The sequence below is a fragment of the Chelon labrosus genome, assembly GCF_963514085.1.
Source record: "Chelon labrosus genome assembly, chromosome: 17".
Classification (NCBI taxonomy): domain Eukaryota; kingdom Metazoa; phylum Chordata; class Actinopteri; order Mugiliformes; family Mugilidae; genus Chelon; species Chelon labrosus.
The window spans coordinates 18,112,904-18,140,457 of record NC_140350.1 but is presented as its reverse complement, the minus strand read 5'-3'; the positions used below and the strand labels follow the sequence as shown (position 1 = coordinate 18,140,457).

Below are 27,554 nucleotides of genomic sequence, written 5' to 3'. Positions count from 1 at the left end.
CCAAATCTGACCCTGATGTGACCTGAGAACATTGCCTTGACCTTCTCTGGTTGGCTGGGTGAAAACCACATGCTTCTAAACCACATGCTGAAGTTATCAAATATGGTTCCTCGCCCCATAAAGGGTTAACTGCGCCCAAATGACTTGCTCCTTATTTGGTTTTACACAAGACATAAGAGAGAACATCATTCGGAGAAGAAGAGAGGAAAAAAAAACAATGAGGACTTGAGAAAAAAGTTGGTGAGTGATGAGTTTTGATTGTAAGAGGACAAGGTTAGACAAAGGGGAACAGAGGCTTACGTCTATAGGGAGAGAAAAAAAAGAGTGAGGATCAGGAAGGGGATGACTGAATAGCGAGTACTGGTTATACATCTCTTTCTTCCCACTACCCTTGAAGCCCGTTTTCCATTTGAGAGATGTGGAATGGTGTGGAGAGTTTGCTGGAAGGGATGGGGGGTGGGGTGGGGTGGGGGAGTACGGGAGGGTTTTTATGGGGGGGGGGGGGGGGGGGGTAAATGAAAGGCATTGGAAAGCTCAGCGGAGCAGTGATGCAAATTGCTTTTATTCTCACAGCTCTTCACTTCCAGTCTCTGATTTCAGCACCAGCAATGGCCTCCCTCCGCTAAGCGTTCTCCCCTCCTCTTTTGCCCTTCTCCTCATCTTCTCCATCCATTCAGTTTCCCCTCTTTCATGTTATTTTTTGCCCATTTGATCTTCCATTTCCACGACTCCTTTGCATGAATCTCCTTCCATCTGCTTCTCCCTATAGCTTCCCCTCTCTCTCTTATATTCCCTCCTCGCACAGCCGTCTTTCTCAGAGGAGCTCCTGTTGCATGTTTTTGCATGCAGTACAAAAAAAAAAAGAAAAAAAGGTGGGTGGGAATTCATTGGAGGCAAGTGTGGATGGTAGATCATTACCACTAAACAGACATACCTGAGGGAGTCGTCCAGAGAACATGACAGGTGGTAGATCAGCCTCTGAGGGGCTGGATAGGTTTTGAAGGATTCAGATTTAAATAATTTCTCCTCTGGAAAGAAAACTACACATTTTCCACTCGAGTAAAGAAGCAGTTCAAATTCTTAGTCATGGAGTAGATATTGACCGTTAATATTGACTGTGATGTGATTATGATCTTAAAATAATTGCTTTGTCGCCGCTGGCGTAAGATGTGCAGTATATGTCGCTTTAAATGATTTCTATAGTGCACTGACCTTGAAGAGTGGGGTGGAATGCAAAAGCAGCCTGACAATACAGTCCTCTGCCTGGGTGTGCGGCACTCTCATCTCTTCTGCCCTCTTTGAAATACCTTTAGCGGGGAGGAAATGTGATCACTCCACCACTCAGCCATATGTCCATGCTGAATACTTATCATCCACCTACTTCAGCTCCTCCAAAAAGCCCTCCAACAACAAGTGGCTTTCAATTTCCTATCTCACACGGTCCTCATGCCATCAGCGACTGGGTATGAGGAACCTGGCATAGGGCACAGCATTTCCAAATAGGTCTAATAATAAACACGCAGATCCCTGCAGAGTTGAGTGACATATATTCCCCCGGTCTGTAGAGTACCACGTATGGAGTCCTTAGGATTCAGCTCCTGAGCCGGAACAGCTTGTGCGCTGCATGCAGTAAATCGGCAACAGGAACGCATACAGGGGCGGCTGCAGGGAGTTTATCTGGCCCGTTTTCTCTAGAATAAATAATGTGTTGTTGCTGTTGTTTAACAGGCTGAAGGATTACACAATAAATAAATGTTGCATACAATGAAAATCACAAGATTGCCTACAAAGGTTTTTTTTTTACAGTGTGATTAGTACACATCATGGTCGTAGTTCTTGTTGTTTAATCAGATTTAGTTTAAATTTAGGTTTCTACATGTATCTAACAGTGAATGAAGTTTTGACTCAGCCTGTGACCCACTATTGCAATATTCCTGGAAAAGGTAAGGCTGTATTCAGTTACTGCTGCTGTGATGTCTATGAACAGAAATCTGGATATGAATGCAGGATGCTATCATCATCAAACAATAGTTGAGGGGTTCAGAGATTGCTGTAAATGCAAACATTTTCTACAGCTACCGCCCATAGACTGTATAAAGATGGAAGGTCGAACAGCTCCTTAAAGTGAATCCAAAGCCATTAGAGCTCCCCCTGGTGACTGGCTGCAGTATAGGTCCTAAGCTCCTTGGGCCAAAATAAAACACATAAAATACACGTCAAATAATATTTTTTCAATGATGGTGTCTGTCATTCTAAGTAGTTAATACAAAGCCGATGCATACTCAAGTGTCACATTTTCTGATAAGTTTCGTTTTGGTTATATAGATGCTATAGATGCTATAGAAACAGGATGTGACATCATGCCTACCAGTTGCCATGCCAACCGCTATGTGGAAGCCCCGTAGGACCGTGAGAGTTGGAAAAAATAAACAGATAGGTACAGTGTATAATCCAGCACTTCTTTGTAACTGGTGGAGGTAGAGCAGAGCACAGTATTAATTACACAAAAATTCAATTGAGTCTGGTGAAAGTGTGGGCGGGGCATCGATGTCGCGGCTCCGCCTCGCTCCACCCTCGGACTGTACTGCACAGACTCTGGTTCCAAACTTGCAAGATGGCGCCGCACGTATGCCCGGGAAACTAGCATCAGTTTGGCCAGTGCAAGGAAGTGGGGATGCATTGTCCATATTTTTATACAGTCTATGCTACAGCCTCACATTAAAAGCATTTACATGAACCAAGTTTAGTCATCTGCTTTGTCAGTAAGCTTAATATTTAAAGCTGCTGTTCATCAGAAATGCATCTGCAAAGCAAGACAGCTGTTTGATTTTTTTTTGTACAGTGGATCAGTTTGAAATAATTCTAGTAGTAATTAGACAAGACAGGAGTAGCCACAGTGACCTCTTAGATGAGGAGCTGCAGGCAACAAGTGTCTTCTCAGTTACACCTTTCACTGTGCCCTTCTGTTTGCATACTCATGCCGTGTGCAGCTTAAAATCAGACCACTCTTAGACTGAAGGAAAAACCCCAATTACTGCCAGACATCTTTATTAAAATATCAAGTGATAATTAAGTGTCACTAAATCAACCAGGCCAGTAACAGTCATCCAGATATTAGTGTCAGTGAAGCTCTGATTGATGTGGTTAGGCAATGGTTCTGAGATAATGGCAAAAACTGGCTGCTCAGACAGTGGAGCGTGTGCACCTTTTGTGTGTTGTCAAGGTCTTGCGATTGAATCCGACAAGCTCTTAGACTCAGTACACTTTTTGTATTTTTCCTCCCTCGAAGCTATTCCCTTAGTTTATGGCATGTCGGAAACTAGATGACGAATTTCAATAAAGCCCGGACTCTTGTTTGTTTGCTTGTACTTTGTCGGAACTTCCCTTCCATCACAATGGTCCTGTCTCTCTCTCTGTGCCTCCTGTCCTCCCTCGTTCTATACGCATCTCCCTTTTCCCTACTCTTTCATCATTCACTTTGCCTTGGACATAGCTTTCAAGAGAGCTCGCTGAAGGTGAATCAAATTTAGAGGAACCTTCTTTTTTTTTTTGCGCAGAGTTCTCCCAAAGCGGAGGTTCACAGCTTTGCCAGTTGGCAGTCGCGCAGCTTAACTGGCTACATACAATTTATTAGAGTCGATTGGTGCATCTGCAGGCCCTTTTTGCGACCCCGGAGAGGAGTGGAGTGGCAATTCAGAGAGAGAGAGAGAGAGTGAGATGGGGGAGTGGAACAGAGCGGGACGCAGATTATTAGGGTGCTTTTGAATCCCGCTGGAAGACAGGGAAGGGGGGAGCTGATGGCGTTCTCAATCTCAGCTGTCATTCACATGAGACGGAAGGTTAGCTGGCCAAAGAAACGAGGGGGAAAAAATGAGTCCATCTCAGTGCACGTCATTTGTCCCACTTACTGCTTCTCCAGCTTGGAGAGATTGCGTGTGTGTGTGGACGTGTGGGGGAATAGATGAACACGCACTGCATTTGTGCGTCTGTTTTGTGCAGAGAAATGTGTGTAACTATACATCATTATGCATTGTAGCCGTGCCTGTTTCTCCACAAACCAGATTTCTGCCTTTCCAGTGCAGCTAAGGCTCTACACTGCTTTTTTGACTAGTCCGCACACACGATGCATATACAAATACCCAGAGACGCTGGGGAAGTCCCACATCTCATGCATTATGGAGGGCTGAGGAACTGAGGAAGAGGCTGCTTGTTATTCAAGCAGAGTGTCAGAAATCACACACACAACATACCCACATTGTCAACAATGAGACAATGCAATATACGGACATCTGTGGATCAAGGGCACATATGGAGTATGAGTGAGTACACAAAAAAAAAACCTTCAGAACATATCTGAATCACAAATTTACACATGTGTCTGCGCATGTCTTTTCTCTTTGTCCATGGTAGAGAGTTGTGTGATTTGATGGCCTGTATACAGCATCTCCTTGAGCAAGGACACCCTGGAAGAAGCAATATCTCCTCACAGTGGGGATGACCTACGCGAGACGCAGGGGTTCTTTAGGGGTGTCGGCGCCGGTGCGTTTGCGTCTGTGTGTGTGTGTGTGTGTGTGCGCGTTACAGTGACATACGAGGATGACACTAAAAACATGTTGTCGTGGAAGTAATCCAATTCATTTTCACACTTTAACTGAGCGAATGTCACACAACGTGATACTGATGCGAAGGACGTAAAATGGCATGAAACTTATCCATTTTTTGAAGGGTTGAAATAAAGAGAGTGTAAAAATAAAATCCGCCCCCTCTCCCTTGGAGTCATGGCAGACACAGGTTGCGCCGTAACCCGTAACAAATCTTTTACTTGTGTGAAGACGATGACATTTTATATTTTTGTCTTACTTACAAAAGTTATACTGTCCATGGTAAAATATTTTGAATGAGACACATATGCCGATCAGCCATTACATTAAAACCACTGACAGGAGAAGTAAACAACATCGACCATCTTCTGACAATTCAGTGTTCTGCTGGGAAACTTTTGGACCTGGCATTCATTCTTGTGGATGTTACTTAGACATGTAGCACCCACTTAGACCAGACCAGGCACCCCCACCCCATAGCACTGACACTCCTTGAAGGCAGCAGCCATCCCCAGCAGGATGCAGTCTGACACAGGCACACACACAAAAAGCTTTAGGAACAACTAAAAAAAAAAACATTAAGAACAGCACAAGGTGTTGACCTGGCCTCCAAATTCACTAGATCCCAAACTGATCAAGTATCTGTGGGATGATCCACAGAGGCCCCTCCCCTCAGAGGCCCCCACTAACAACATCTTGTTGCCAGACACCAAAGGACACCCTCAGAAGGCCCATGTCCATTCTCTGATGAGTCACAACTGTTTTGGAGGCACAAGAGAGACCTGCACAATATTAGGTCATAATGTTATGCCTGATCGGTGTGCAACCTGTATCATACAGTGCATGCATAGTGATATTAACTTGGTGTGCAAACAGGGATATTTAATACTCACAGTACTCCAGAATGAAAGTGCATCTCTGACAAATGCACTCATACAGCACATCATGGCTAGCACTAATCCTCCCAGTGTTATTTCCAGGGTTCTGTTCCTCTCCTCATTTCACCCTAACTGACCTCTTCAACTAACGGGCGCGAGAGATCAAGCTCGTAGATTTCATTTCCAGCGGCAAATCCCAAATTTATCTTACAATTTTTGCATAAAATAACAGCTCCAGCAAAAAAAATATAAAAACACTTTTTATTCGTTAATTCGTTTACGGCGTCGGTGCTGATCTTCATCTGAGTCGCAAGCATGAACAAACACTGCGCTTGAGTATCTCGCACACGGACCATTTTCATATTTTTATTTTATTTTTTTGTGTGTGCGTGTGTGTATTTATTGAACACACTCATTAAACAGTAACAGCCCTGGTGGAAATGGACCTTTGGATTTAATAAGGGGCCATTTAGCCGCAATAACCTCAAACAAGCTCGAAGCAGAGGATCAGAGCAGGGCAGTATCCAGCAGGAATTTAGGACCGGTCCGCAGCATCTCTATTGGGCTTATTGGATTTATTTTATGTTTAAATTCACCGTCCTGCTGCAACAACCGACTTCTACTTCAACACAACCACTCTGACATTACCCCGGTAAACCAGGGAATTAATATTATCACATAATTGCAAGCTGTCCAGGGTCCCAGGCAGCAATGAGTCCCCCAAATCATATTTCTCTCTTCGCATTTCGTCATATTTTGACATTGGTTTGCCTTTATGTGTTGCTTTGGTGTTCTTCTTTTTAATTCACTGAGCAATCTGCATTGCACTTTTGGACCAATCTTTGCTTGACACTCACTTATGAGGACTTATAATAACTCCTGACCCCAATTAGCTTTTGTTGATGTCATTATCCTAGGGGTTGACTGACTTTTTTTTTTTCCTTCTGTCCGACAACCACTGTGAATATTTAAATTACGTAATCGGTCTGGGCAGGAACAATTTAGAGATTTGCATGTTGACTTAGATGGAGCCTTGACCAAATTTTACAACAAACTTTTTCAGTACACTGCGTTGTGCATTATACACGACTTGTTCCACACATGGATGTAAGCTGAAGAGGAAATGTGGATAGGACATACAGTAAGAGTTAGCTGATACCAATTCGCAGAATCGGAAGAGAGAGGGAAGAGCAACGGAAGCTCTTAGCCAAGACAACAAGTTTGTGTTTTGCACTGTACAAACTGGGCATGTCAACTCAAATTGCTCAACAAACCTTAAAGGAAGACGTAGCAGGAGCAACGCTTGAGCCGTGAGCGAGGCCTGCATTATCCCCCTCAACACTATCCTATTATCAGCTCTCAGTGTCATGCTCAGCTGCTGTGAAAACCAATCCACACCCGCCGCCTCTCCTGTTTGTCCATTATCAACTTCTTGTATTTTTGACAAGCTGTGATAAAGCAGGATCTGGGCGCGTGCTCCGCCGGCGACGGGGCCGTGCGAGTTTCTGCAATCTGTGAAATTCGAGTGCCGTGGCGCCGTGCACGAGTCAAATCCCGATGAGCCACAAGACCAATCATGAGGCAGGGGATGACGGGACGGAGCACCAGAATCATCGGTACCCGTAGCGCACAAGGACATTTGTCTTGCACAAATCAAAAATTGCGTGGTTGTTGTCCTCGTATCTTCTATAGTCTTATCAATCACCAAATAATGAATGCGACTATATTTTCATCTGGAATTATCCAATACAACCTCCCTGATAAATAAAGATCATGCAATTTGTTCCCAATGAGCTATTCTGACTTAATGGAAACAGTTAAACAAGACTCATTTAGATTATGTTATTCCCTTTATGCAGTAAGTCCCTTTACAGAACTGGGACACAATTGAATAAACTCATACATATACAGATAAGTAGCTCTGTCTGGCACCTCTTATTATCTGGGACTTGAGGCAATAGTTAGTTTTCTGACAACAGACACTAAACCAAAGACCTAGATGCACACTCACACTCACACTCACACAAACACACACACATACATCATTTTGACCTCTGTTCAGCCTCTGCAGGTGGATGAGCTGGAATGAAGCAATCTCTCGCTCCTCACACTTTATGGGATATCATACTGGGTGTGTCAGTCTGAACATGTTACCTTGATTAACAATCTAAAAATAGGTCCCGCACAGTGATGAGCGTAATTCCCTGTACACAACATCGAGCAGAGATGCTCACGCGCTCCCTCTCAGGTTTAAAAGAAACCTAGTCAACCCTGATTCAACTTTTTTAAACAAATGACTACATTCGTGAGAGGTCCTTTTGCCAAACTACAGAGTTGTAGCTGACTGCAGTCGATGTATGCGCCCTTTTTGGCTTCTTTGGAGACACACACACTCCTAGAATGACACAGCAGCATACTCCACAGTCTCCTACCCTTGGAGATGTGTGCACAACAAACTGTGAGCGTCAGAGATAACGCACCACTTTTAATACATAAATAATCACCTGGCCTGAAGCCACGACGGCATATGGCTGAAAATATCACAGTCAACGCTTGTCAAAGGCAAATAGCTGTCAGTGAGCATTTAACACTGATTAACATAGGAAATTATGGTGATTACATACACACCATGCCTTTGGTTTAAGGCACTTGGTGATTTTGAAGTTCAGACATTCACTTGTTACATCTTCGTCCTTGCTTAATCAGCTTCCCTGCATGCATCACGTATTAAGACACATGCAATTACAGGACATCAGAGTTGTTGTGGGTATAGGACAGTAAACAACGAGAAGAATCTCAGAGCAAGCAACCTGTCAAAAATAGCAGGTTTTGACCAATATTTGGATTGTGCATTGAGGTAGGAATGCTTGGTTCTCTCGGGGATCCTTGCAAAGATCTAAAAGTAATGTTTAAAATAGTTGCTGTCTGCAATGAGACTTTGTTCTGCCTGACACAGGAACAACTCAAAAAACACGAAGAGCAAGACAAGGTGTTGACCTGGCCTCCAAATTCACTAGATCCCAAACTGATCAAGTATCTGTGAGATGATCCATAGAGGCCCCTCCCCTCAACCCATAGGACCCAAAGACCCCCCCCCCCCCACTAACACCATTCTGTTGCCAGACGCCACAGGACACCCTCAGAAAGCCCGTGTCCATTCTCTCATGAGTCATAACTGTTTTGGAGGCACAAGGGAGACCTACACAATATTAGGTCATAATGTTATGCCTGATCGGTGTATATCTAAGTTACCAAAGTTTTGCTTCTGTCTCTCAGTATTAACTTTTAAGTCAATGACAGACAGTGGTGAGGGAAGTTTCAATGCACAAATGTACTCATTAAGTCAATGACATTGACTCAGTATAGTCATTATAATATATAAGGATGAATACAGTATCACTGCACATGTATTCACAGGGAGTCTATTTATGGGGCAGAAGTAACCGCCATCCTGTCAAGCCTCCAATGCTAGACCAAGCGTTGGCTGTAGCAACTGTGTCTGTTTGTTTTTGTTCAGCTTCTGAACAAAGAGCTCAGAACTCATTTAAAACTCTTCTTCTTCTGTTTCCGCCCTTGTCCTTTTCCCTGTGCACCTGAGCAGATTGGGTGCATGCAAATTCTTCACTTACAGCGAGTCAAAACTTTTTCAACCCACACAGGTATGTGCACCTGGGCGCGCGTCCCATATTTTAGTTAAAAACGCGTCTTTCCATCGACTTTTTGTGCAATCTGAGCTTCGGCTATAATTACTTGGAGTATATCCATCTCCTCGGCTTAGATCACATTTGGAGTGGTCTGCGGACAATAGATTGTGCTGTCACTCCTAATATGTCTATGAAGGAAAGTCCGTGGAAAGTAATAAGCTGTAAGTGTTGTGACTGATTGGTTTCAACACAACTTGGAGAAGGTGAGCGCGAGCGGCACCGCGGCAAACACATACAGCGGCGGGGCCAGTGAGCCGAGAGACGCCTCCTGAAATGGTAGTCTAGCCGATTAACCCACTTCGATTTGTAACTCTGCCTAATCCCCCCTGCAGCAGCGCCCCGGCCTTGTGTCATTATCAAGCAGGCTGAGAAAACACGAAAATGAGAGCGAAAGACCATGGACGGGAGGAAAGAGAGAGAGAGAAATACAAGGACAAACAAATGTAACTGACACAGAGAGAGAGAGAGAGATATCAGACAGGTGTGGAGATGATTACCCTGCAATACGCACATTGCACAACGGCAATATGCTGTTAATTCCCCATGCTCTGCCCACTGACAAGAAAACAAGACGCTGTTAGGCCTACAGCTGCAGGGAATGGGCTGTTGTCTAAACATCCACCCCATCATTCACTGTCACAAGCAGCAGTGAATCAGATGCCTAACTAGTGAGCTTGTTTAACCTGGGGGAATTGATTACACGCCTTCCTTCCCCTGACATTTAGAGCTGTGGACTAATTGTACAATAAGCAGTGTCTGTAACATTAATAACGACCTAAGCAGGACACGTTCGGTGCATGCCATGGCGGCTGCATGTTTCTCCGTTCATCAATCTTAGATGCTGCACGTTATGCTTCAAACATAGCCGTATAATCTCAGCTGAACGGCGAGACACAAAGCAGCGGTAATGGAGGCAAAGAGCTTGAAGTATTCCTGCACACATCACCAAAGAGTAGCTGCAGGGTTCTTGGCCTGGCTTAATGGAGTCAGCTTTAAAAGTTTTAGGGAGCTTGTTTTTGCAAAACAGAGAACCGAGAAAGGGCTTTTGAACCAGGGGAAGGGTATACGCCCACGTCGTAGCCGAATTTAAATTTCTATCATTGTTTTGCCTCCACATTTTTCTTTCTTACGCTGTATCTTTACAATTCATTTAACAGGGAAGAGCCCACATGGGTGCAAGTAGCTGAGGCTATGGCCACTTAGGAAAAAACAACGCTTCAAGGGAAATATTAACATGACAGTAATCTTCCGGCTGCTCGTGTTTGCGACGTAACTGATGGATTCGCTTTGCAAATGAAATTTTGACTTTCGACTCATACCCAAAATTGTCAACCTGCAGCACCAGGCAGGGGATGTAAAAGCAGTGGCTAATCAAAGCTTTGCAATCTAGGAACCATCTGCACCAAAGTGCCAAATAAAGAGTAATGACGCCGGCTTGCCGTCATGCCGTCAAAAATCAAATAATGGAAGAGAAATAAGAACAGAGAAAACAATGCGTGGCCGCGCTGCAAACTGTGCTAAAACACGGAGGAATGGGTAATTATTCTCCTGAGAATAAAAAAAAGACAAGTTTAGGAGACTGAAGACACCTGTTGAGAAAGAGGCAACTGATAAGATTTGCAGAGATACCTGCAGTGACAGCAGAAATAATGGCGGCCTAATGCTTCAGCCACCGTTTACTCAGACATCTTTGTACACACGGCTTATGAGATTCTGGCGGCACAAAAACCTGTGGTAATCTTGTCATGGCGACAGCTGCTCCGTCTACCTCTCCTCCTTCTTCTTCTGCCTCTAGTTCGTCTCACCAGTACCTCTGTTCTTTATAGCATCTCTCGGCTGAGCTGCTGTTGTTGTCCTTGGTTGAAACTTTATTATTACAGCCGCCAATTCGAGTCTCCCTCTCTATAAGCGTTTACACGACACTCCATCTGTCTGCACTTTCATTAACTGCCTCCATTTTAGGTTTGTTTGTCATACCTGACTGACTTCAATTGACCAAGTAAAAATGTAATTACCCCTTAAGTTTATAGCTCCTCTCTCTCTGCCTCTCTCTGTCTGTGTGAAGGCTAACCGAACATTATTACTATTTTTAGAAACCGCCGTTTGAGATCCGTCTGAAATGAGAACACGGGTTAATTCTTTGCTTTTCCAGGTGTTTTAAAAAAAAAAAATGCTATTCTCACCTCCCTGCCTGTGAGCCCCAGCTGACTCGCTCGTACTAAAACAGGTGATGTCAAAAACCACACTGGCAGTCGACGCGAAACCTCTGGTTTATTTTGTTTTAACAGTTTCTGGACAACAAAAAAAAAAAAAGAGATGCTTTGATTTGATAAAGTGCCCTACTCTGTGTGTATCTCAAATATGTGAGCTAAATACTAATATCAGACAGGCAGAGGTGGACTTCCCAAGAGGTGCTTTAAAATAAGTCTGACTCACAGTCTGAAACATCGCTCCTGTACATTAATGTAATGAACTCACTTTCAAATTGCCGGGAAACCGATAAAAGGCTTCAAAGTATGCACAGCGAAATGCCAAGGTGCCCACGCTAATGCAATATGACTTTTGTTAGCTGAACTTATCTGCACTTCGGTAACGGAAGCAAGTCCCCACACGGATCTGATGCGTGCACAGGAAATGCCACATTTGTTTTGTTTTCTTAAAAACAGCATATTTATTTTACTTCTTTATTACAGTTACTGTTCTTCATTACAGTTATGGAGAGGTACTGCATCGTCCGGATCGCCATCCTCACTCCTCACAACACAATCACGAGCATATTATTTACATTGGTTCTGCCAGTGAGCAAGCGCCTGCCCATATGTCGTGTGTTACAGCATAAAAATCCTCATTTCAGTACACAAACAACCCACTTACTGTACGTGCGCCTTTTACTACATTCCACTGGCCCACGAGTGTAAGCTGAATAGATGACTAAAACTCCATAGGCGGGCGCTCGTATCTAAACCTACCGACATCAATAATGCAAGGCGGAGGGGAGGGCTCGTTTCAACACTCTGCTCACACAATTCATCCACATTTCCTTCACCCCCTCGAGCATCCTTTGTGACTTTCCTCTGCGCAGAGTTATCCATTTTCCTCCATATTATACGTGCTATACAAGCGCCTCTGTAAGGTTCATGTTTTTCTATGAATATATTGATAAGCGTAGCAGGTTGCAGCTGAGCTCTTCAGGTGGAGAACAGGAAGCCAGGTGGAATAATTCATGGCTTAATGAAAAGGTACAGAGTAAGTAAGATTCTTCAAGGACTGCAATGGTTAAAATGAACAGAACACACCGCGACCCAGATATTTAGTGTCACTCCTATTTTTGTTTGACGGACCTCCAGGTCAGATTAGCTATTGTTAGGCATGCTGCTACAGTAAAGATAGAAAGGGATATTATCCGTGAGTTCTCATACACAGCGGCAAAGCGATGCTCATTCACAGCGCCAACTTGACCATTGCCAAACAGTGCAACTTTATCCTTAAAAATTTAACAAGAATATCTTTTATAGTCCAGGTTTTGGTATCAATAAGTTGCTTTGGCATAATTGAATAATTGAAGAGCTGGCTGAAAATAACACGATGTTTTAAAGAAACATTTAGAGATAATGTGTGTTTAGAGAAGCTGTAAAATTCGACAATGATTCGAAGCAAGGGCACTTAAAGGGGAATCACCGTTTTTTACAACCTGGACCTTATTTCTGGCATAAAATACGATCGTTTACTCACCCATATAACTTTGGTGTCATTTGGAGTCGTTCGGAAGATATTTAGATCCGCGTATATCCATATAGTGGGAGTGACTGGGGCACTGAAACGCAGCCTCTAAATAATGCATTATCTGCAGCGAAACTCTTTCATTTCACCAATATTTTGTTATGATACGCTAGTGCTATTCCCTGTTGAGTCTGGAGTTACCTGTTATCATCATTCGGGGTCTGTAGATTGACCTTACTAACCTCTGACCTGGGCGATGTCATCACTGAGCACTGAGCTTGTTTACCTGTAATTTGCTACTGCTAGTTTTTTTCAACATGGCTGAATATTTTTTCGTTTCTGAGGTTGTGGACGACGACTTTGTTTATGATGGACGTCCTTACCTTTTTGAGCCAGAGTATACGGATGAGGAGCTCGTTGAAAGGAGGACGGACAACAGGTAACTCCGAACTCAACGGAGAAATAAAAGGCTGCGTTTCGGTGCCCCATTCACTCCCACTATATGGATATACGCAGATCTAAATATCTTTCGAACAACCTTAAATTACACCAAAGTTATATGGGTGAATAAACTATCATATTTTATGCCAGAAATAAGGTCCAGGTTGTAAAAAAACGGTAATTCCCCTTTAAGAGGACCACTTTTGATCATGGGAAACAGCTGTTTTTTTTTTTGTCTGTATTTCAGCTAAAGCGGAAACACGCTACTACCAAATGGACCAATCACAGCTCTTGCGCTCTGCGTTGCCACGCAGTCTAAACCGCCCCTAAACAGTCTTCACAAACCAAAAAAAACACTGTACTGTTAGCTACCTTACTTGGCTTCATTTCTCTCTCTTCCTCCGTCTCTTACATAATTCAAACTGCTCCTTTTCCTGGAGGCTCCGTTAACATACAAGTTCATGAAGAAACATGACTGGAGACTAGTGGGATTAGGATTTGCGAATGTGTCCATGAGAGAGAGGGACACACACAGAAAGGGGAGAGTGGTTGCATCCTCACTAAAGACGCATTAAACGTGGAAGTATGTCCATGTCTGCCCTATATGTGCTAGTGGGCTTAATGTGGACTGAGGATAAGAAAGGAGGACTTCCACAACGGGAGGGGCTCGGAAGGAAACAAAAACTTCAATGCAACAGTTTTGAGTAATTAACCTTCACAGCCAACTCAAAAAATGTATTAGTATCATTATAACTTTTGCAGATTTTGCACATAAAAGGAAACGGCACTCTCCTTGACTATTTTTATTTGGGCATTTCTCTGTGCTGCACTCTATCCAAACCAAACAAATATGTTCCATTAATCTCTTTAACTGTCTAATAAATACTTTATCACCCAAGATTCCTCCCGGGGACGCGAGGTCAATCCCAATTTGCTCATTAGCTCGTTATGAGTTTTAAATATAGAGCGGAGATCGTTTTAATAGTTTGACGGTTCATTTTATGGCGGGAGTAAAAAAATAAATAAATAAAAAAAGTCAAGGGTGTCTTCATGAATTCACACGTTTTAATGAGTTTATCGCATTTCTTTTTATTCATTTCCCTCCACAACTGGAAGGTGCTTCAGTCTGTGAATCTTCACACATTGCCCCTACGCTCTCATTACGCGGCCGTTCTCAGCTGCTCATCGGTTTATAATTCGGTCCACGTCATCAACAGAATACCGAAGGTGGCTGGGAAATAGATTTAGACACAACAGCCTTAATGCAATTCGAAAGCTCTTAGGTCAATATGAAATATTATGCAATACCACATACAGTAAGTGCTTCCACGAGCTTTCTTCCGTTGTATTATCATATTGCAAGCAATAATCTCTTGCCTTTCCATCAACATCCATCATGATGCATCTCATCTGTATAGTGTGTGGCGCGGGCCTAATTTGCGGTGAAGTCCTAATGTATTTATAATAAAGTCGCTGAGAGGTGGAAGTCACAGGGTACCAAAATGAGGGATTGTGAATTTCACAGTCCTTCTCCAACAATCAATAAGCTCCTCTTGACCTTTATGTGCATCAATAATGGTATTTCTGCCTTTTGGAGGAGGATAAGAACTTTAGTTCATCCTCAGACTGGAGTATTTCTCCCCTGTGAAAACTGCTGGCTTAGATTTCAAGTGCCCGGAAGCTCAACCCAAAGCAAATACTAAGACTTGAATGGCAGTGGTGAAAGTGCAAAAAAGGAGAATAGAAAGAAAGAAAGAAATGAACTAATGCCTCAACATGCCTACACAATTGCCAGTGCATGAGCTAAGGCCTGCAAAGCCGCTTGCCTTGGGTCGAATGTCTAACGTGACATTGGTATTCGCTGCGTGTGTCCCTCTCTGTGTGTCCACCTCTGAGTCATGCAGAATGAACCCTCAGCAGCACTAGGTACATGACCTCCCCTCCAACACCAGCACCGCTGCTGGCCCTCCACATGGTAACTTGTTAATGTCATCGCTCTCTCTCCTATCTGTCCGTCTCGCCCTGTCGCTCTGTCTCACACGCTCGTAGGTGCAAAAATTGACCCCTGGGTTTTACACAATCATATCCTACCCCTTTCACCCTCGAGCGCTCGGGACTTTGGCTCTGACACCCAGGAACAAGTGACCTTTCATGAGTATGTAATAAACAACAGCCACAATCTCATTCCATGTCGGGCTCCCGGCCTGAATGACATCGCATGTAGCTGTCTATGTGATCATATGACTCAGTCCGGCTAGTATCAAAGCAACTCGTCCACCTTTTTCCGAGAGATGTGCATTATAGAGGCGTGTCTTTAATTATTAAACAAGAAAAGGCATAGTAGGGTTTTGGGTTAAGGCCCTGTGACATGCTTGAGTCCAAGTTGTGCATTAGGGGAGAAAAACTGCTTATGTGACAAATACCAGCGAGTCCTCTTCGACATTTTCCCTTGAAGGCTTGCATATTTAGTTTGGTGACTCATCTAAAGTCAGCTGAAGGCTAAAAGATGTACTGTATCTAAATATGATTATTTTCCATTTTTAACATAGCGCTGAAACACGTGGTTTAAGACAAACCTGTTTGTAGTGAGTTTTAAGCCCCAATCCCCCTGATCCAGTAACGCCACCTGCTTGTGTCTCTACTTCTAATGTGAGGCATTCACTGGAGTATAATAGCGGGTAATTGAGGGTTCTGTGGGTAAAACATACCAAAGAATGGATGTCTTGCTCTGCCATAATGATAAATAGGCCACTGTTGGATACATTCCTCTGTGACATCTTTCCATTATCCTCAATCCTGTGCCTTATCTGTTCACTAAAGAAAGTACACGCGGCGGTTCTATCCCTGCACCAAAATAAGTGGCGGACAAAAAGCCAGATGGGGTAGAGGAAATGGAAGAAAGGAAAGTGCTTCTCCACCAGCTGCTATCCTGAAAAGTGGTTACATTTATAGGAAGGAGAGCAGATCAAAGATGCTGAGACCATTACGCACACATGTGGCCTCTTCTTTTCATGAGTCTCCAGTGGGTCAGGTGGTAATGACTCCCCTTTCGCATTAGAGGGTGTTTAGCGGGCCAAACCTAACAAAGGAATGGGGAGATCAAAGAGGCGCCGTGGTACAGGCTTTGTGTGTTCGGGTGGAGAGTGGGATTTTTGGCCATGTGTGTGGGTGTGTGTGAATACATATCCCAGCCCTGACGCACTTCTGAGAAGGAGTAATGAAGCTAGGATATACTGTATTCTGTTTATCTCTGGGAGCCGCTGCTCATGGGGAAGCAGTGTCCAAAAGGGTAAGAACAGCACAACAGATTCTGTCTTTTGTTGGACACATACTATTGTACATCTATATCAGAAATATGGAACCCCTTTCATGCTCTGTCAGTGTTTCCTCGGTCTCTTTTGGTTTTGCCTCGTCTCCAAGCTACATATCATCTTTACTGCCCAGGATAATTGTGTAGCACACAAGAAATTCTATACTTTGGATGAAATGATGCTTGTTCTTTAGGTGATTTACACTGACAAAAATAGCATCTTGCATAATGCTTGTATTCGAGTCTCACAGGTACATGTGCAAACACAGCGTGAGGCAGCTTTCAAGCTCTTGCACTGATTACTAAGGGACGGCATCCCTTTAATTAAGATTTCAAGGCCACTGTGCATTGAGTGTGCATGTGCAAGCGCCGATGGCCGTGCAGGTCTTCCGCACGTACGCATGCATCACGCGTCTTCTCATCCTACCGCTCCACGTCAACGCACTCCACGGGAGGACAGAGATGACAGCATGAGCAACAGCCTTTGGGTGCCGCTGCCAAAAACATTCCAGTGCGTAATCATTCCTCGACTCATATCACAGGCTAGTAACACCAAAACTACAGCAGAGGCGGGACGCATCTGTACAAATTATGTAGGAATTAAAATGTGCCAGCTCTCCCACATTGAAGGTCGTGGACAGAAGGAGACAATGTTAAAAAAAAAAAAAAATGGAATGACAATGGACCTATCAGAAGCTCATTCACATTACCATAAATATCCATTTTTGCTCACCTTGTCAACTGCATCATAAGTGTCAAGAGTGACCTTCCACCGTGATAAAAGGCAGCTGTGTGTTTCTCTACACACTGAGGTGCAGTTCTGCCATCTCATCACTAGGAGGTGCGCTTGTTTGAAACTTAATCTCTCCACTTCCCACATCCACAGCCCTCACGTTCTTCCCACTGTCACTATTTCTGGGAAACGCTCTCAGAAACCAGCTGTGGCAAGCGCTGAAACATTTCTCGTGATGCAGCGCGAAGAAACACGAAATCCTGCTAGAAAGTTAAGAGAAATTTATTTTTGAGGCGTGTAAGAGATGATGAAATTGCACCTTTTTTTTTTAAATTTATTTTTGTTTTATTTTTTTTTAATTAAATAATGATTTCATGAGGTTACTGGTGGCTTGCCTGCACAGCCTTCCTGCTCAGCAAATGAGGCAGCAATCAGCTTATAAGACCAAAAACAAATCGTCCATCTGTGTCAGTCAATTTGAAAAGCCCCAGAGAGTTCATGTCACCTACCCTGGCTCTTACTGATCACTGACTTTGAAGTCTCAAACCCACAAGTCGATGCGAGTGATCGCAAAAAAAAAAAAAAAAAAAAAAAACATTTACGCAACCCAGCTCTAGGAGGGGGTTTCCCCGGTGGTTTTGGAGGGTATTTTCCCTGCTAGGTCCATGCACAACAGCGGCCATTAGCACAGAGTGGTCACCTTTTTTTTTTTTTTAATTGTGAAAAGTGCAAGTGATAATGGCCTACTTACCATATTGACTTCTGATACCATGTCTATGCTGGCTATGTCTATATTCATTCCCACTCCAACCGGAGGACCTGGGGCAGATCAAAACAACGGTAAGCAGAGGAAACACTGTACATCAGGTGCAGCCCGAGTGATTCACTGACACATTTTACAGGAGGCACTTCACGGGAAACGTCAATAATGAGTGCGCGGCGGGGACACGGATTAACACTTGCGAATTCGGCTGTTGTCAGCCCGGGTAATAGTTTATAGTGTTCATTTCGGGTGGGACTGGGAGCGCTGACCTGCGGAGGAAGAGTTGGTCTTCCCCCTAAAAAGTTGTTGACATGAAATCACCCAGCATCAGAAAATATCTCTGCCGCGATGGACACATGAAGAGGGTATAAAGAAGACTGGGTATAGATTTAGTCTGAATTACAACAAACCTGCAGTGGTCGATAGCACACATTTATTTATTTATTTATTTTTGGTAGTAATTATTCATTGAAATAAACGAGCTGGTGTAATTTATCGCCCGCATTCTCCCTTCATGTCGACTGTTTTCACACATTTCACCTGTAGTGTAGCATGTGAAATGCCACAGACTGTGAAACCTTCAGGTATCGATAAGGAATAGATCTTTTTTTTTTCAATTGCAATTAAGGTACCGCCGATTATTACAGTAATTCCAACACTGTACTATTACACAGGCTGACAAGGCGCAAACTCGAACAGAGTTGGTGAGAATACGAGTTCATTTACCTCCGAAATCTGGCCTCAATCGTATATCATAACCTTTCAACAGTCTATCCACCGTTTCTTTGACCAGAGACATATTGCTAGGGTCATTGGCACCGGCACTATAGAGAAAGAAAAAAAAGAGAGAGGGCAGAGCAGATTTTTTAACACGAGATATTCTTGGAGCACAAGTGCCCAAGTATTTTGCCATGCCGTCTGTAACACAGTCACACTTAGTAAAATCAGAGGAGCGTCCTCCGACTCTTTCTCTTACCTCTGGGCGCACGCCACAGCCACAAAGACGGGGAAGAGCCAGGCGCAGAAACACCTCATTCTTCTTATTCTGAACACCGCCATACTTGAATTATTAGTTTTTGTTTTTTTCTTTTAGTGAAGACGGACGAGGTCCAACTTATTCTTGCCAGTGCAGTAATTCCAATGCCGGGCGCATGCGTATTCCCGACCACAACATCAAGAAGCAGCGCCGCTGCTGCCGATGGTAGTGGCGGATCCAGACGCGGAGGAAATTTAAAGGAGAATCCAGACTCCCAAGTTACTCAGGGGCACACGGGGGTCTCCCCTCTTATTTCAACACCCAGTGTGATTAACTGAGAAGAGGGGGGACTGTGACGGGGAAAGTCGGTAGTTAGAAACCACGGAGGAGAGCTGCAACATATGGATGAGGTTGTCTCTTTCCTTTCGCTCTTATGACACCCGCCAGCCAGCTCGTCTAGCTGTCCCTGAGCAAGGCACTTAACCTCACCGCTAGGGAAGCCCAGTTGTTATCTGGACTGGACACATGCTTTAAATGTTTCCTAAATATGTAGATGAACAAGTCAAGCTTAGAGTTGACCACCAACCTAAACTTTCACCTGAGACCAATAAAGAACACATGACTATAAATGGTATTATCAGTCATATTTGTCATAGCTGTTTCCTTCTCGTTTATTATAAAGTATAAGTATAAGTGACATAACTTCCTGCGTGCACACAAGTCAGATACAACTGCACAACAGTTTGTGCCTTTTTATAAATAAGAAAGAAAGAAAGAAAGAAGAAACTTTCTCTCTCCATGGTGCTGAAACCAGTAAATTCAGCCACTCTCCACTGAGCGCTGTGTATCCTCACACAAACACCGTCCTAATTCTATAAACGCTTCCCCGCACCAACAGTTGCTCTCGCATCGATCTCGGCGCATTCAGGCCCCTGACGAAAACGGGAAGCGTGGCTTGATACTCTGAGAGGCGCGGTGCCAGTGCACTGCCTCGGGCTTGGAAGCGCAGAGCAGTATGCGCTGAAGCCTACACTCGGCGCATCCCTCACAGCCACGCCACGCTTGCGGCTCCACGCACCGGTAAGCAGGATGTGCGCCGCTGTGTAAACTCGGACACGAACCGTCATGGATATGGTGGGATCAGAGGCGGATGCTGGAGCACTGAGCACCGCGTAGAGAGAGGTCCAACAGCGACTCTGCTGCCTGAGAGGGGAGGACAACCGATCCTGCCAGGAAGCTGAGTGCACAGTGTTCTCTACTGAAAAATCACACTTGAAAACTGTTATAAGACTACTGGGTTATTCATATATAAACACGCAATCGATTGTGTTATCAAAACCATAAGTCCAATCTAACACTCAATTTGACCTGATGGTGGCGCTGCAATTAAATTCGTTAGAATATGAAATGTTTTAAAGTTGAAATTCCATGCCCATTGGGGGAAAAAAGCTGAATTTATCTGCAGGGGGTTCGTGTGAAAACAAAGATTAGCTTGGCAGCCTCGTGCCTGGATTTAAATTCATTTTTGCAAGCCCCCACACAAGACAAAAATTCAATTACGCAAAATATGCTTACACTTTTCACTTTCCTTTTTCATTGCATTGTCAGAGAGGCCATGGGGCAAATGTGGAGTACTTGGTAATAATTTTCTTCAAATTATTCTCTGCACCAAAATGAACTGATTCAATTTAAGGAAGCACGGGCAAGTTTGTGCTGGCCGGTGCTCAGTGTCTCCGGGACGGATGATGTTGCCAGGGTTTTTATTTTAAAGGTTTAATTTGATTCACTTATACACATATAAGCATGTTTAATGTCAGACCTGTAACTTTATGGTGGCTTGAAATAGTGACAGTAATGATTATTGCGATGAAGAAGTGTCAATAAGTGAAGCTGCAAACTACTGAGGATGAGTTCTGTTCATAGTGTTGCAGTGCCCCCAATTAACTAGCAAAGGTTTATAATTTCATTTATTTTTTGTACTTTTCGCATCAGCTACAATTAGTTCTGGCCAAAACAAGGCAAACCATAACCACATACAATGAAGAACTAAGCTGAGAAACGCAGGATTTCCTAAAGTCTGAATCAAGAGGCACAACAACAAGCTCTCGTTTCCATATGCTGGCGTGGATTTGTGAGAAGAGGCTTACTAAGTCGTCTGCACAGAGGGCACATGGTGCAGATTTAATGTAGCATGCACATGTGTGACTAGGATGATGCGAGTTAGGCTGCTGTGATACCTGGTTACCCCCTGGCGGGAACACCAAGAACTCGGTGTGTTCCTGACTAAGTGCCCGCGTGTGCTCGGGGGAACGGAGTAGGATCAGCACCGTGGATAGCACTTCACGGTACATCTTTTCCTAACGTGCCTGCCGTCGTGTTTTATATCAATTATGTAATCAACCCAACAAGGAGCTGCCGATCAGAATCAGATTGTTGTTTTTCATGCATGCGCGGATTTTGAATTGCAAGTCAATCTATTTAAGTAATGTACAAGTTTGCTGATGGGGATATAATGGATCGCCATTCATCTGGGGTTTACATACAATGCCGTCTCTTTGACCGTGCATTTCATATCTCACTAAAACTCATTAGAGAAGGAACAGATGGTGGAACAATAAAGTGCTTTGCCAATCATATTACTGAGAGTATGAAAGGGACCAAGTTGTCTTGTAAGCCTCGATTATCAGCGTATGGATGTGGACATCCCTCCGGAACTGGCACTGAGGCAAGTGGGCACATATTTTGACCCGCTACACTGTTCTTAATGCCTGATTTGCTCAATTGTTGAACATTCCTAAAAGGGCTGTGGCTCTTCTGTTCTCTCTGCGTCTTTCTGCATCTTTGCACTAAGAGGGATATAATGACTGCTTTCCCGAGCCCCTCAGTAAACCGAATCTCCGCCAGTGCAATGGTCTGGCTGTCTCGTCCTGATGAATAGTAATAAAAAAAAGAGAGGGTGTCCGCAGTGTCTAAAAAAAAAAAAAAAACTGAAAAAAAGAGACATTTGTGTTGCTTCACGTCAGTAAACAAGGGTCTGTTTGCTGGAATCTTGGCAAGATGACGGGAAAATATGCATACGCGGGGAAGCTGCCTGTGATCTTGCTCCGTTTGTGTGTCTGTGGCAAAGAAGAGAACGAGGACTGTGCCTGAGTACACAGATAACGCATCTCGGTTAATCATCTGCCATGACATTGACTTTTACTTTTTGGCGGCACAGTGGAAAAACTCAAACAGTGGCATAGGATGGACCAGAGAATTGTGTTGCCATGGACGTTACATTCAGTAATGAAAAGGTTTTGATCTTCACCCATGCTCAGCCTTGTTTAATCTCAGGCCTTTTGCCCCCGAATGGGAAGAAAGATTCCACGTTGGGACTATGGAAATATATTTGTCCCTGCATTGCAAGCGATAAGTAAATGCACAGTACACAGCTTTAAAACCTTAACCTATGCTTTTATTCTTTTGGTGGTGAAGTATCTTTTGTTATATACCTACAAACAAACGTTATTTAATTACAAACACAGGTATATGGAGTTTATCTGTGTTAAGCAGTGTGCCTGTAACTCTATCTCTACCCACCACATGCCTCAGTTTAATTGTTTCCACAAGGAAGTCTTGCTAAAGCTAGTGCAAACCTCCCCAAATGCCGGCAAACCAATAAAGCCGGTGCTATGGGCTTATATTTACTCGCAATTTTCAGCCATGTTTAGAGTGAAGGTGGGAAGGGAAGAGGGTGGATTACTACGCAGTGCTTAATAAACCTCTACAGCTTGCCGTCTTACTGTGGAGTTTGCACCTGGTCTGTTCTCAGCAGGTAACACCTCCCGTGGATCGACTGTCTGATATCCGTGCAGCCTTGCGGAGCGGCGGCGGAGCGGCAATATGCCAAAGCACATGGCCAAAATCAAGTGCCACAATTCCACTCACCTACTTGCAGCTTTCTGTCTGTCATTGAGGTGTATTAGCTGTCAACGGCATAAGTTAACATACATAACATTTATAGTATGATCAAACACAATTTGTCAGCCAGAAATGGAGATCGCTCTCCGGCTTTCCCTGTAATTAAAACACCTCTCTGTATTTCTCTTTTATGTGTACTGCAATTACGTGCATTGACACTGCCGATTAGAGCTCCTTAACTCAGCAGGATGGCTCTATTAGAGGCGTCTGGAAGGTGCATTTAAATGACGGCGGTATAATTATTGACAAGGTGAATGTTTGGGTCAGTGAGGTGCAAAAAGAATTCAAGGAGAAAAAAAAGGGGGAATTTAATAGACAATTATCAGCAAAGTGCAGTTTAATTGTAACTGGCCAGAAAATGATTGATGTTATTTAGTGAATTTATTCCTTTAATTACGAGGACAGAGGAACTACTCAGATCTTTTGCCTAAGTTTGTGGAGAGACTATTCTTGGGAGTGTAACTTTCAGACAAATGCAGTGGACTACGAAACAATAAATTAGCCTGTCAAGTGAAATAAAAGTATGAATAAAGTCAGCTTAAAAAGGAATTACAGCACTAAGCTAGACTTTGCATACCCCAAAACTGTAAAGGTTTTGAAAACCTTCTGTTGGCTGATGTAACACTGCGCCCACCGAGGTTGTTCTGTGAAGCAGGAAAGTAGTAATGAAAAATTGATATACTGTACAGCAACAAGCACTGCTACTACAAAAACATACATTTTGGATTGCAATTTTATGATTCTCTTTCAAATGAGATAGATCACCCTGGCAGCTTTTTTTAAAACTTGTACAACAGTTGCTATGGAGAGTTCTTATTATAACCTAATCCATGAGGTCTGAAAACATGGTTTCAAACTTTAAGGCACGTCTGTAAAATAAGGAATGAGCAACGTTTGACTGGCCGGAGGACAAATGGCGCAACCAACCACTTCATACCACACAGAAGAGCATATAAAACAGCACAGCCTAGAAATTCTTGTGTGAAAATAGTAAAACAAACTATTAGCATTACGTAGAACCCCAACGTCTTGGAGGTATAGTCGCGTACCGCCCCCGCAGTGCTTCGCTGTAATCCATTCCGGTGCAAAGACGGTTTTTAAATGTGTTTTTGTATTCATAATTTCCCATCATTGATGAATCAGAACCGCATTCCTCAATCTTCCACTGACGAGTCAAAATGCCAATACGCTCCCCGCCCACTACGCTTTCAACTGCAATTATGTTCATAAATTTTTCACCGTACCTAATAGATCTACATCCACTGTGCAGTCTGCAGTGGTTGCACTCCATCCATTACTACTGCCCATCAATATTGCTTTGAAATGCCCATGGATGCATCCTAGACTGCAGGCTTTCAATGCGAGCTGCGGCCATGACTACAGCGCCACTTCTACTGACCAGGAAGTACACCTGTCCCGGGCAAAGTGTCGCGATTTCGACCTCCGAAGTGTGGATAAGCAGGACAAACAAAGTCCATCAGCCAACCTTTACGCCTCATTACCTTCCCTCTACCAAAGGAGGCGCCACCTGCTACCTCTTCAAGGTTGTGGTGTCCTTCCCTGCCTAGCTAGCACCAAAACAGCAGATATTTGGCTGATTGCACGCCTTCCACCACACTCTCTCTCAGAGTCTTTCACTCTGCCCCTGACAGACGCTGGTCAAAGCTGCCAGAACTGCTGACAGGAGTCCAGGGTGAGTGTCAGCTTTAGCCACAGCCGGATGGGTGGAAAGATGAAGGGAGTGATGGAAGGAGGGAACGATAGGAGGATTATTTAAGGGACGCTGCCAAAAGCCCCTCTTTTGGTGTCTTGGCATTGGAAGTGGTGATTTAGACTGTGACACAGGGTGATAACACAGCGGTTGGCTTCTAGTGATGCTGTTCCATAATGCCACCTGCAGATTACAAAAATCAGGGGATAGTGTGCCATTCAGAGTGCCTCTTTAGTTCCAGTATGGAATATCAGCTAGGTGAATAGGGAAGACCTATTCTTGAGTAGTCAGTACTCAACATTAGAAAAATAAATCTTTTATAAACATGCTCTTCTCTTATGAACTCAGTCTTAAAGGGGAACTCCTGTTTTTTACAACCTGGACCTTATTTCTGGCATAAAATACGGTCGTTTACTCACCCATATAACTTCTGTGTAATTTGTATTCCTTCAAGATATAATTTGATCGGCGTATATCCACGTAGTGGGAGTGACTGGGGCACCGAAACGCAGCCTCTAAATAACGCATTATCTGCTGCAAAACTCGTTCATTGGACCTGTAATTTGCTACTGCTACAGTTCGTCCACAACCTCAGAATCGGAAAAATATTCAGCCATGTTGCAAAAAACTAGCAGTAGCAAATTACAGGTAAACAAGCCGACCGTCACAGGTGCACGCGGTGCTCAGAGATGACATTATCCAGGTCAGAAGACATCCTCCAGGGTCTGTAGGTCAATCTACAGACCCTGGATGATGATAACAGGTAACTCCGGACTCAACGGAGAATAGCACTAGCATACGATAACAAAATATTGGTGAAATGAAAGAGTTTCACAGCAGATAATGCGTTATTTAGAGGCTGCGTTTCGGTGCCCCACTCACTCCCACTATATGGATATACGCTGATCTAATTATCTCCCGAAGGAATAAAAATTACACAAAAGTTATATGGGTGAGTAAATGACCACATTTTATGCCAGAAATAAGGTCCAGGTTGTAAAAATCAGTAGTTCCTTTTTAATGGTGCCATTATATATATATATATAAAAAAAACACATTGAACCAGTCCTTGTGCATCTTCAGCATCCTTGACTGACACCAGCAGTTTTGATCAGGTCAAGTTTAATCGGATCAACTCAGTGTGAAGACCGCATCTCTGCAGAGTTATCCAAGTACCACCTCTGCAGGCCCACTGACTTTAACTTGACATTGATTATTATTTTTTTTTTCTTTTTCTTTTTTCGGAAGTGGTAACCATAGAGACCGAATACTAATTCTGTATCCATCTGCTGAGGGAAGGAAGATCATATAAACGTATATATTTAGCATCACCAGCCAAACGGTTTGCACGTTTCATAATGAGACAGGCGTCGACAGAACAAAACGCACCATGGAAGTTTGCAGTTTGAGCGCTGAGTGGACCCTTTGTCATTCTTGTTGTTCTCTGTTTCTGCAAGCCCTTCCAGGAGGCTTTGTCTGGTTAACATCAGCAACATGACGAAACAAAGATAAAATTATCTTTGCACGGGCACAACAAGGCTTTCTGAAGCGGTTCAGATATTATAAAAGGGATGGAGCACATATTAACTAAATGCAGAAGAGCATGCCACACTGGCCTCTGCATTGTATTTGCATCTTATTGATAACCCCACGGAAAGTCTGATTATATTTAGTTGTTAAAATACATTTCACATTGTGTTGTGCCTCCGTTATATTTCACTGTTATTATTATTATTATTTAACAAGTCTATCGAATTGAGGCTACTTCTTTTATTCCCACTCTCTCTCCACTGCCTGGAGTTGGTGGTTGTCCAGCGTACCTCACTGCCGATCTTTTGGCTGCAGTCAGGCAAGGGTTCAACGGAGGCAGTGAGGACAACTGTTTTCTGAAAATCAACATTTCATCTTACTATGATATGGTTCCGTCTCCATGGAAACTGCAGTGGAATATTTTATTTTATTATTTTTTTTTTTCCCAACGTCGGATCTACTGGAGGTGGTGCAGCACATCATGTCTAAGGGGAAGAGATTTTAAAGAACTGCTGTTTGTGTGCATTGTTGGGGATGTGAGGATGTCTATAGGAGCAGAGAGAGAAAGAGAGAGAGAGAGAGGAAGCAGATATAACCGGGGCCGAGTCCCAAAGTTTTCAAACGATTAACTTTAATGCAGCTGATTTAAGAGCACTTGCAAACACAAGAAGCCTCTTCACCGAAACACTAACCTGAGCAAACAGACAAGCAACACTTAACCTCAACAAATCTTCAGTTGCTATATTTATATCCTGACTCCAAACACGGGACCTCCCACCATTACCTAACTCCCTAAAATACCCCTAATTAAAGTCTTAAATCTTAGGTCGTTTTATCGCCGGAAGACTGACTGAAACTTTCACTAACCTAAGCTTAAATTCTGAGTGCACCCTAAATCTGCACCGTGACCGTGCCCAAGTTACTTTTAGAAGCCAGAAATTCCTCACCGGTCTGGAGGCACACTCACATTCCACCACACATGCAGAGTTTCTTCTACTGTAAGTGGTTACCATAGATACCACATGGCGAGGCTCATGAAGTACAGTGGGTCCATCTCACGTGGGAGAAATTATGTATTTATAGAAGCACTGTGGCGGGGCCAGAAATGAGTTTAGACAATGCACTTTTTATTATTTCTTTTTTTTCTTTTTGGAGCGATAACAAGCAAAGAAGTGGTGTTTAGTATGTTAAGTATCTCGGCTTTGACTTTCAATTGTCATTGTGGTT

The 27,554-nt window shown here is 43.5% G+C and overlaps 1 protein-coding gene across 1 annotated transcript in view; it reads right to left on the bottom strand.

Annotated features, from left to right (window-relative positions):
- gabrb2b (gamma-aminobutyric acid type A receptor subunit beta2b) overlaps positions 1–19,209 on the bottom strand; it is a gene marked incomplete at its 5' end in the record, with an annotated part of 55,746 nt that extends 36,537 nt beyond the window's left edge. The window contains 3 exons of the mRNA XM_084564331.1: positions 18,139–18,206; positions 18,877–18,974; positions 19,127–19,209. Coding sequence (XP_084420457.1) covers positions 18,139–18,206; positions 18,877–18,974; positions 19,127–19,209 — 249 coding nt within the window. The remainder of the gene's footprint in view (positions 1–18,138; positions 18,207–18,876; positions 18,975–19,126) is intronic.
- Positions 19,210–27,554: the final 8,345 nt, after the last annotated feature.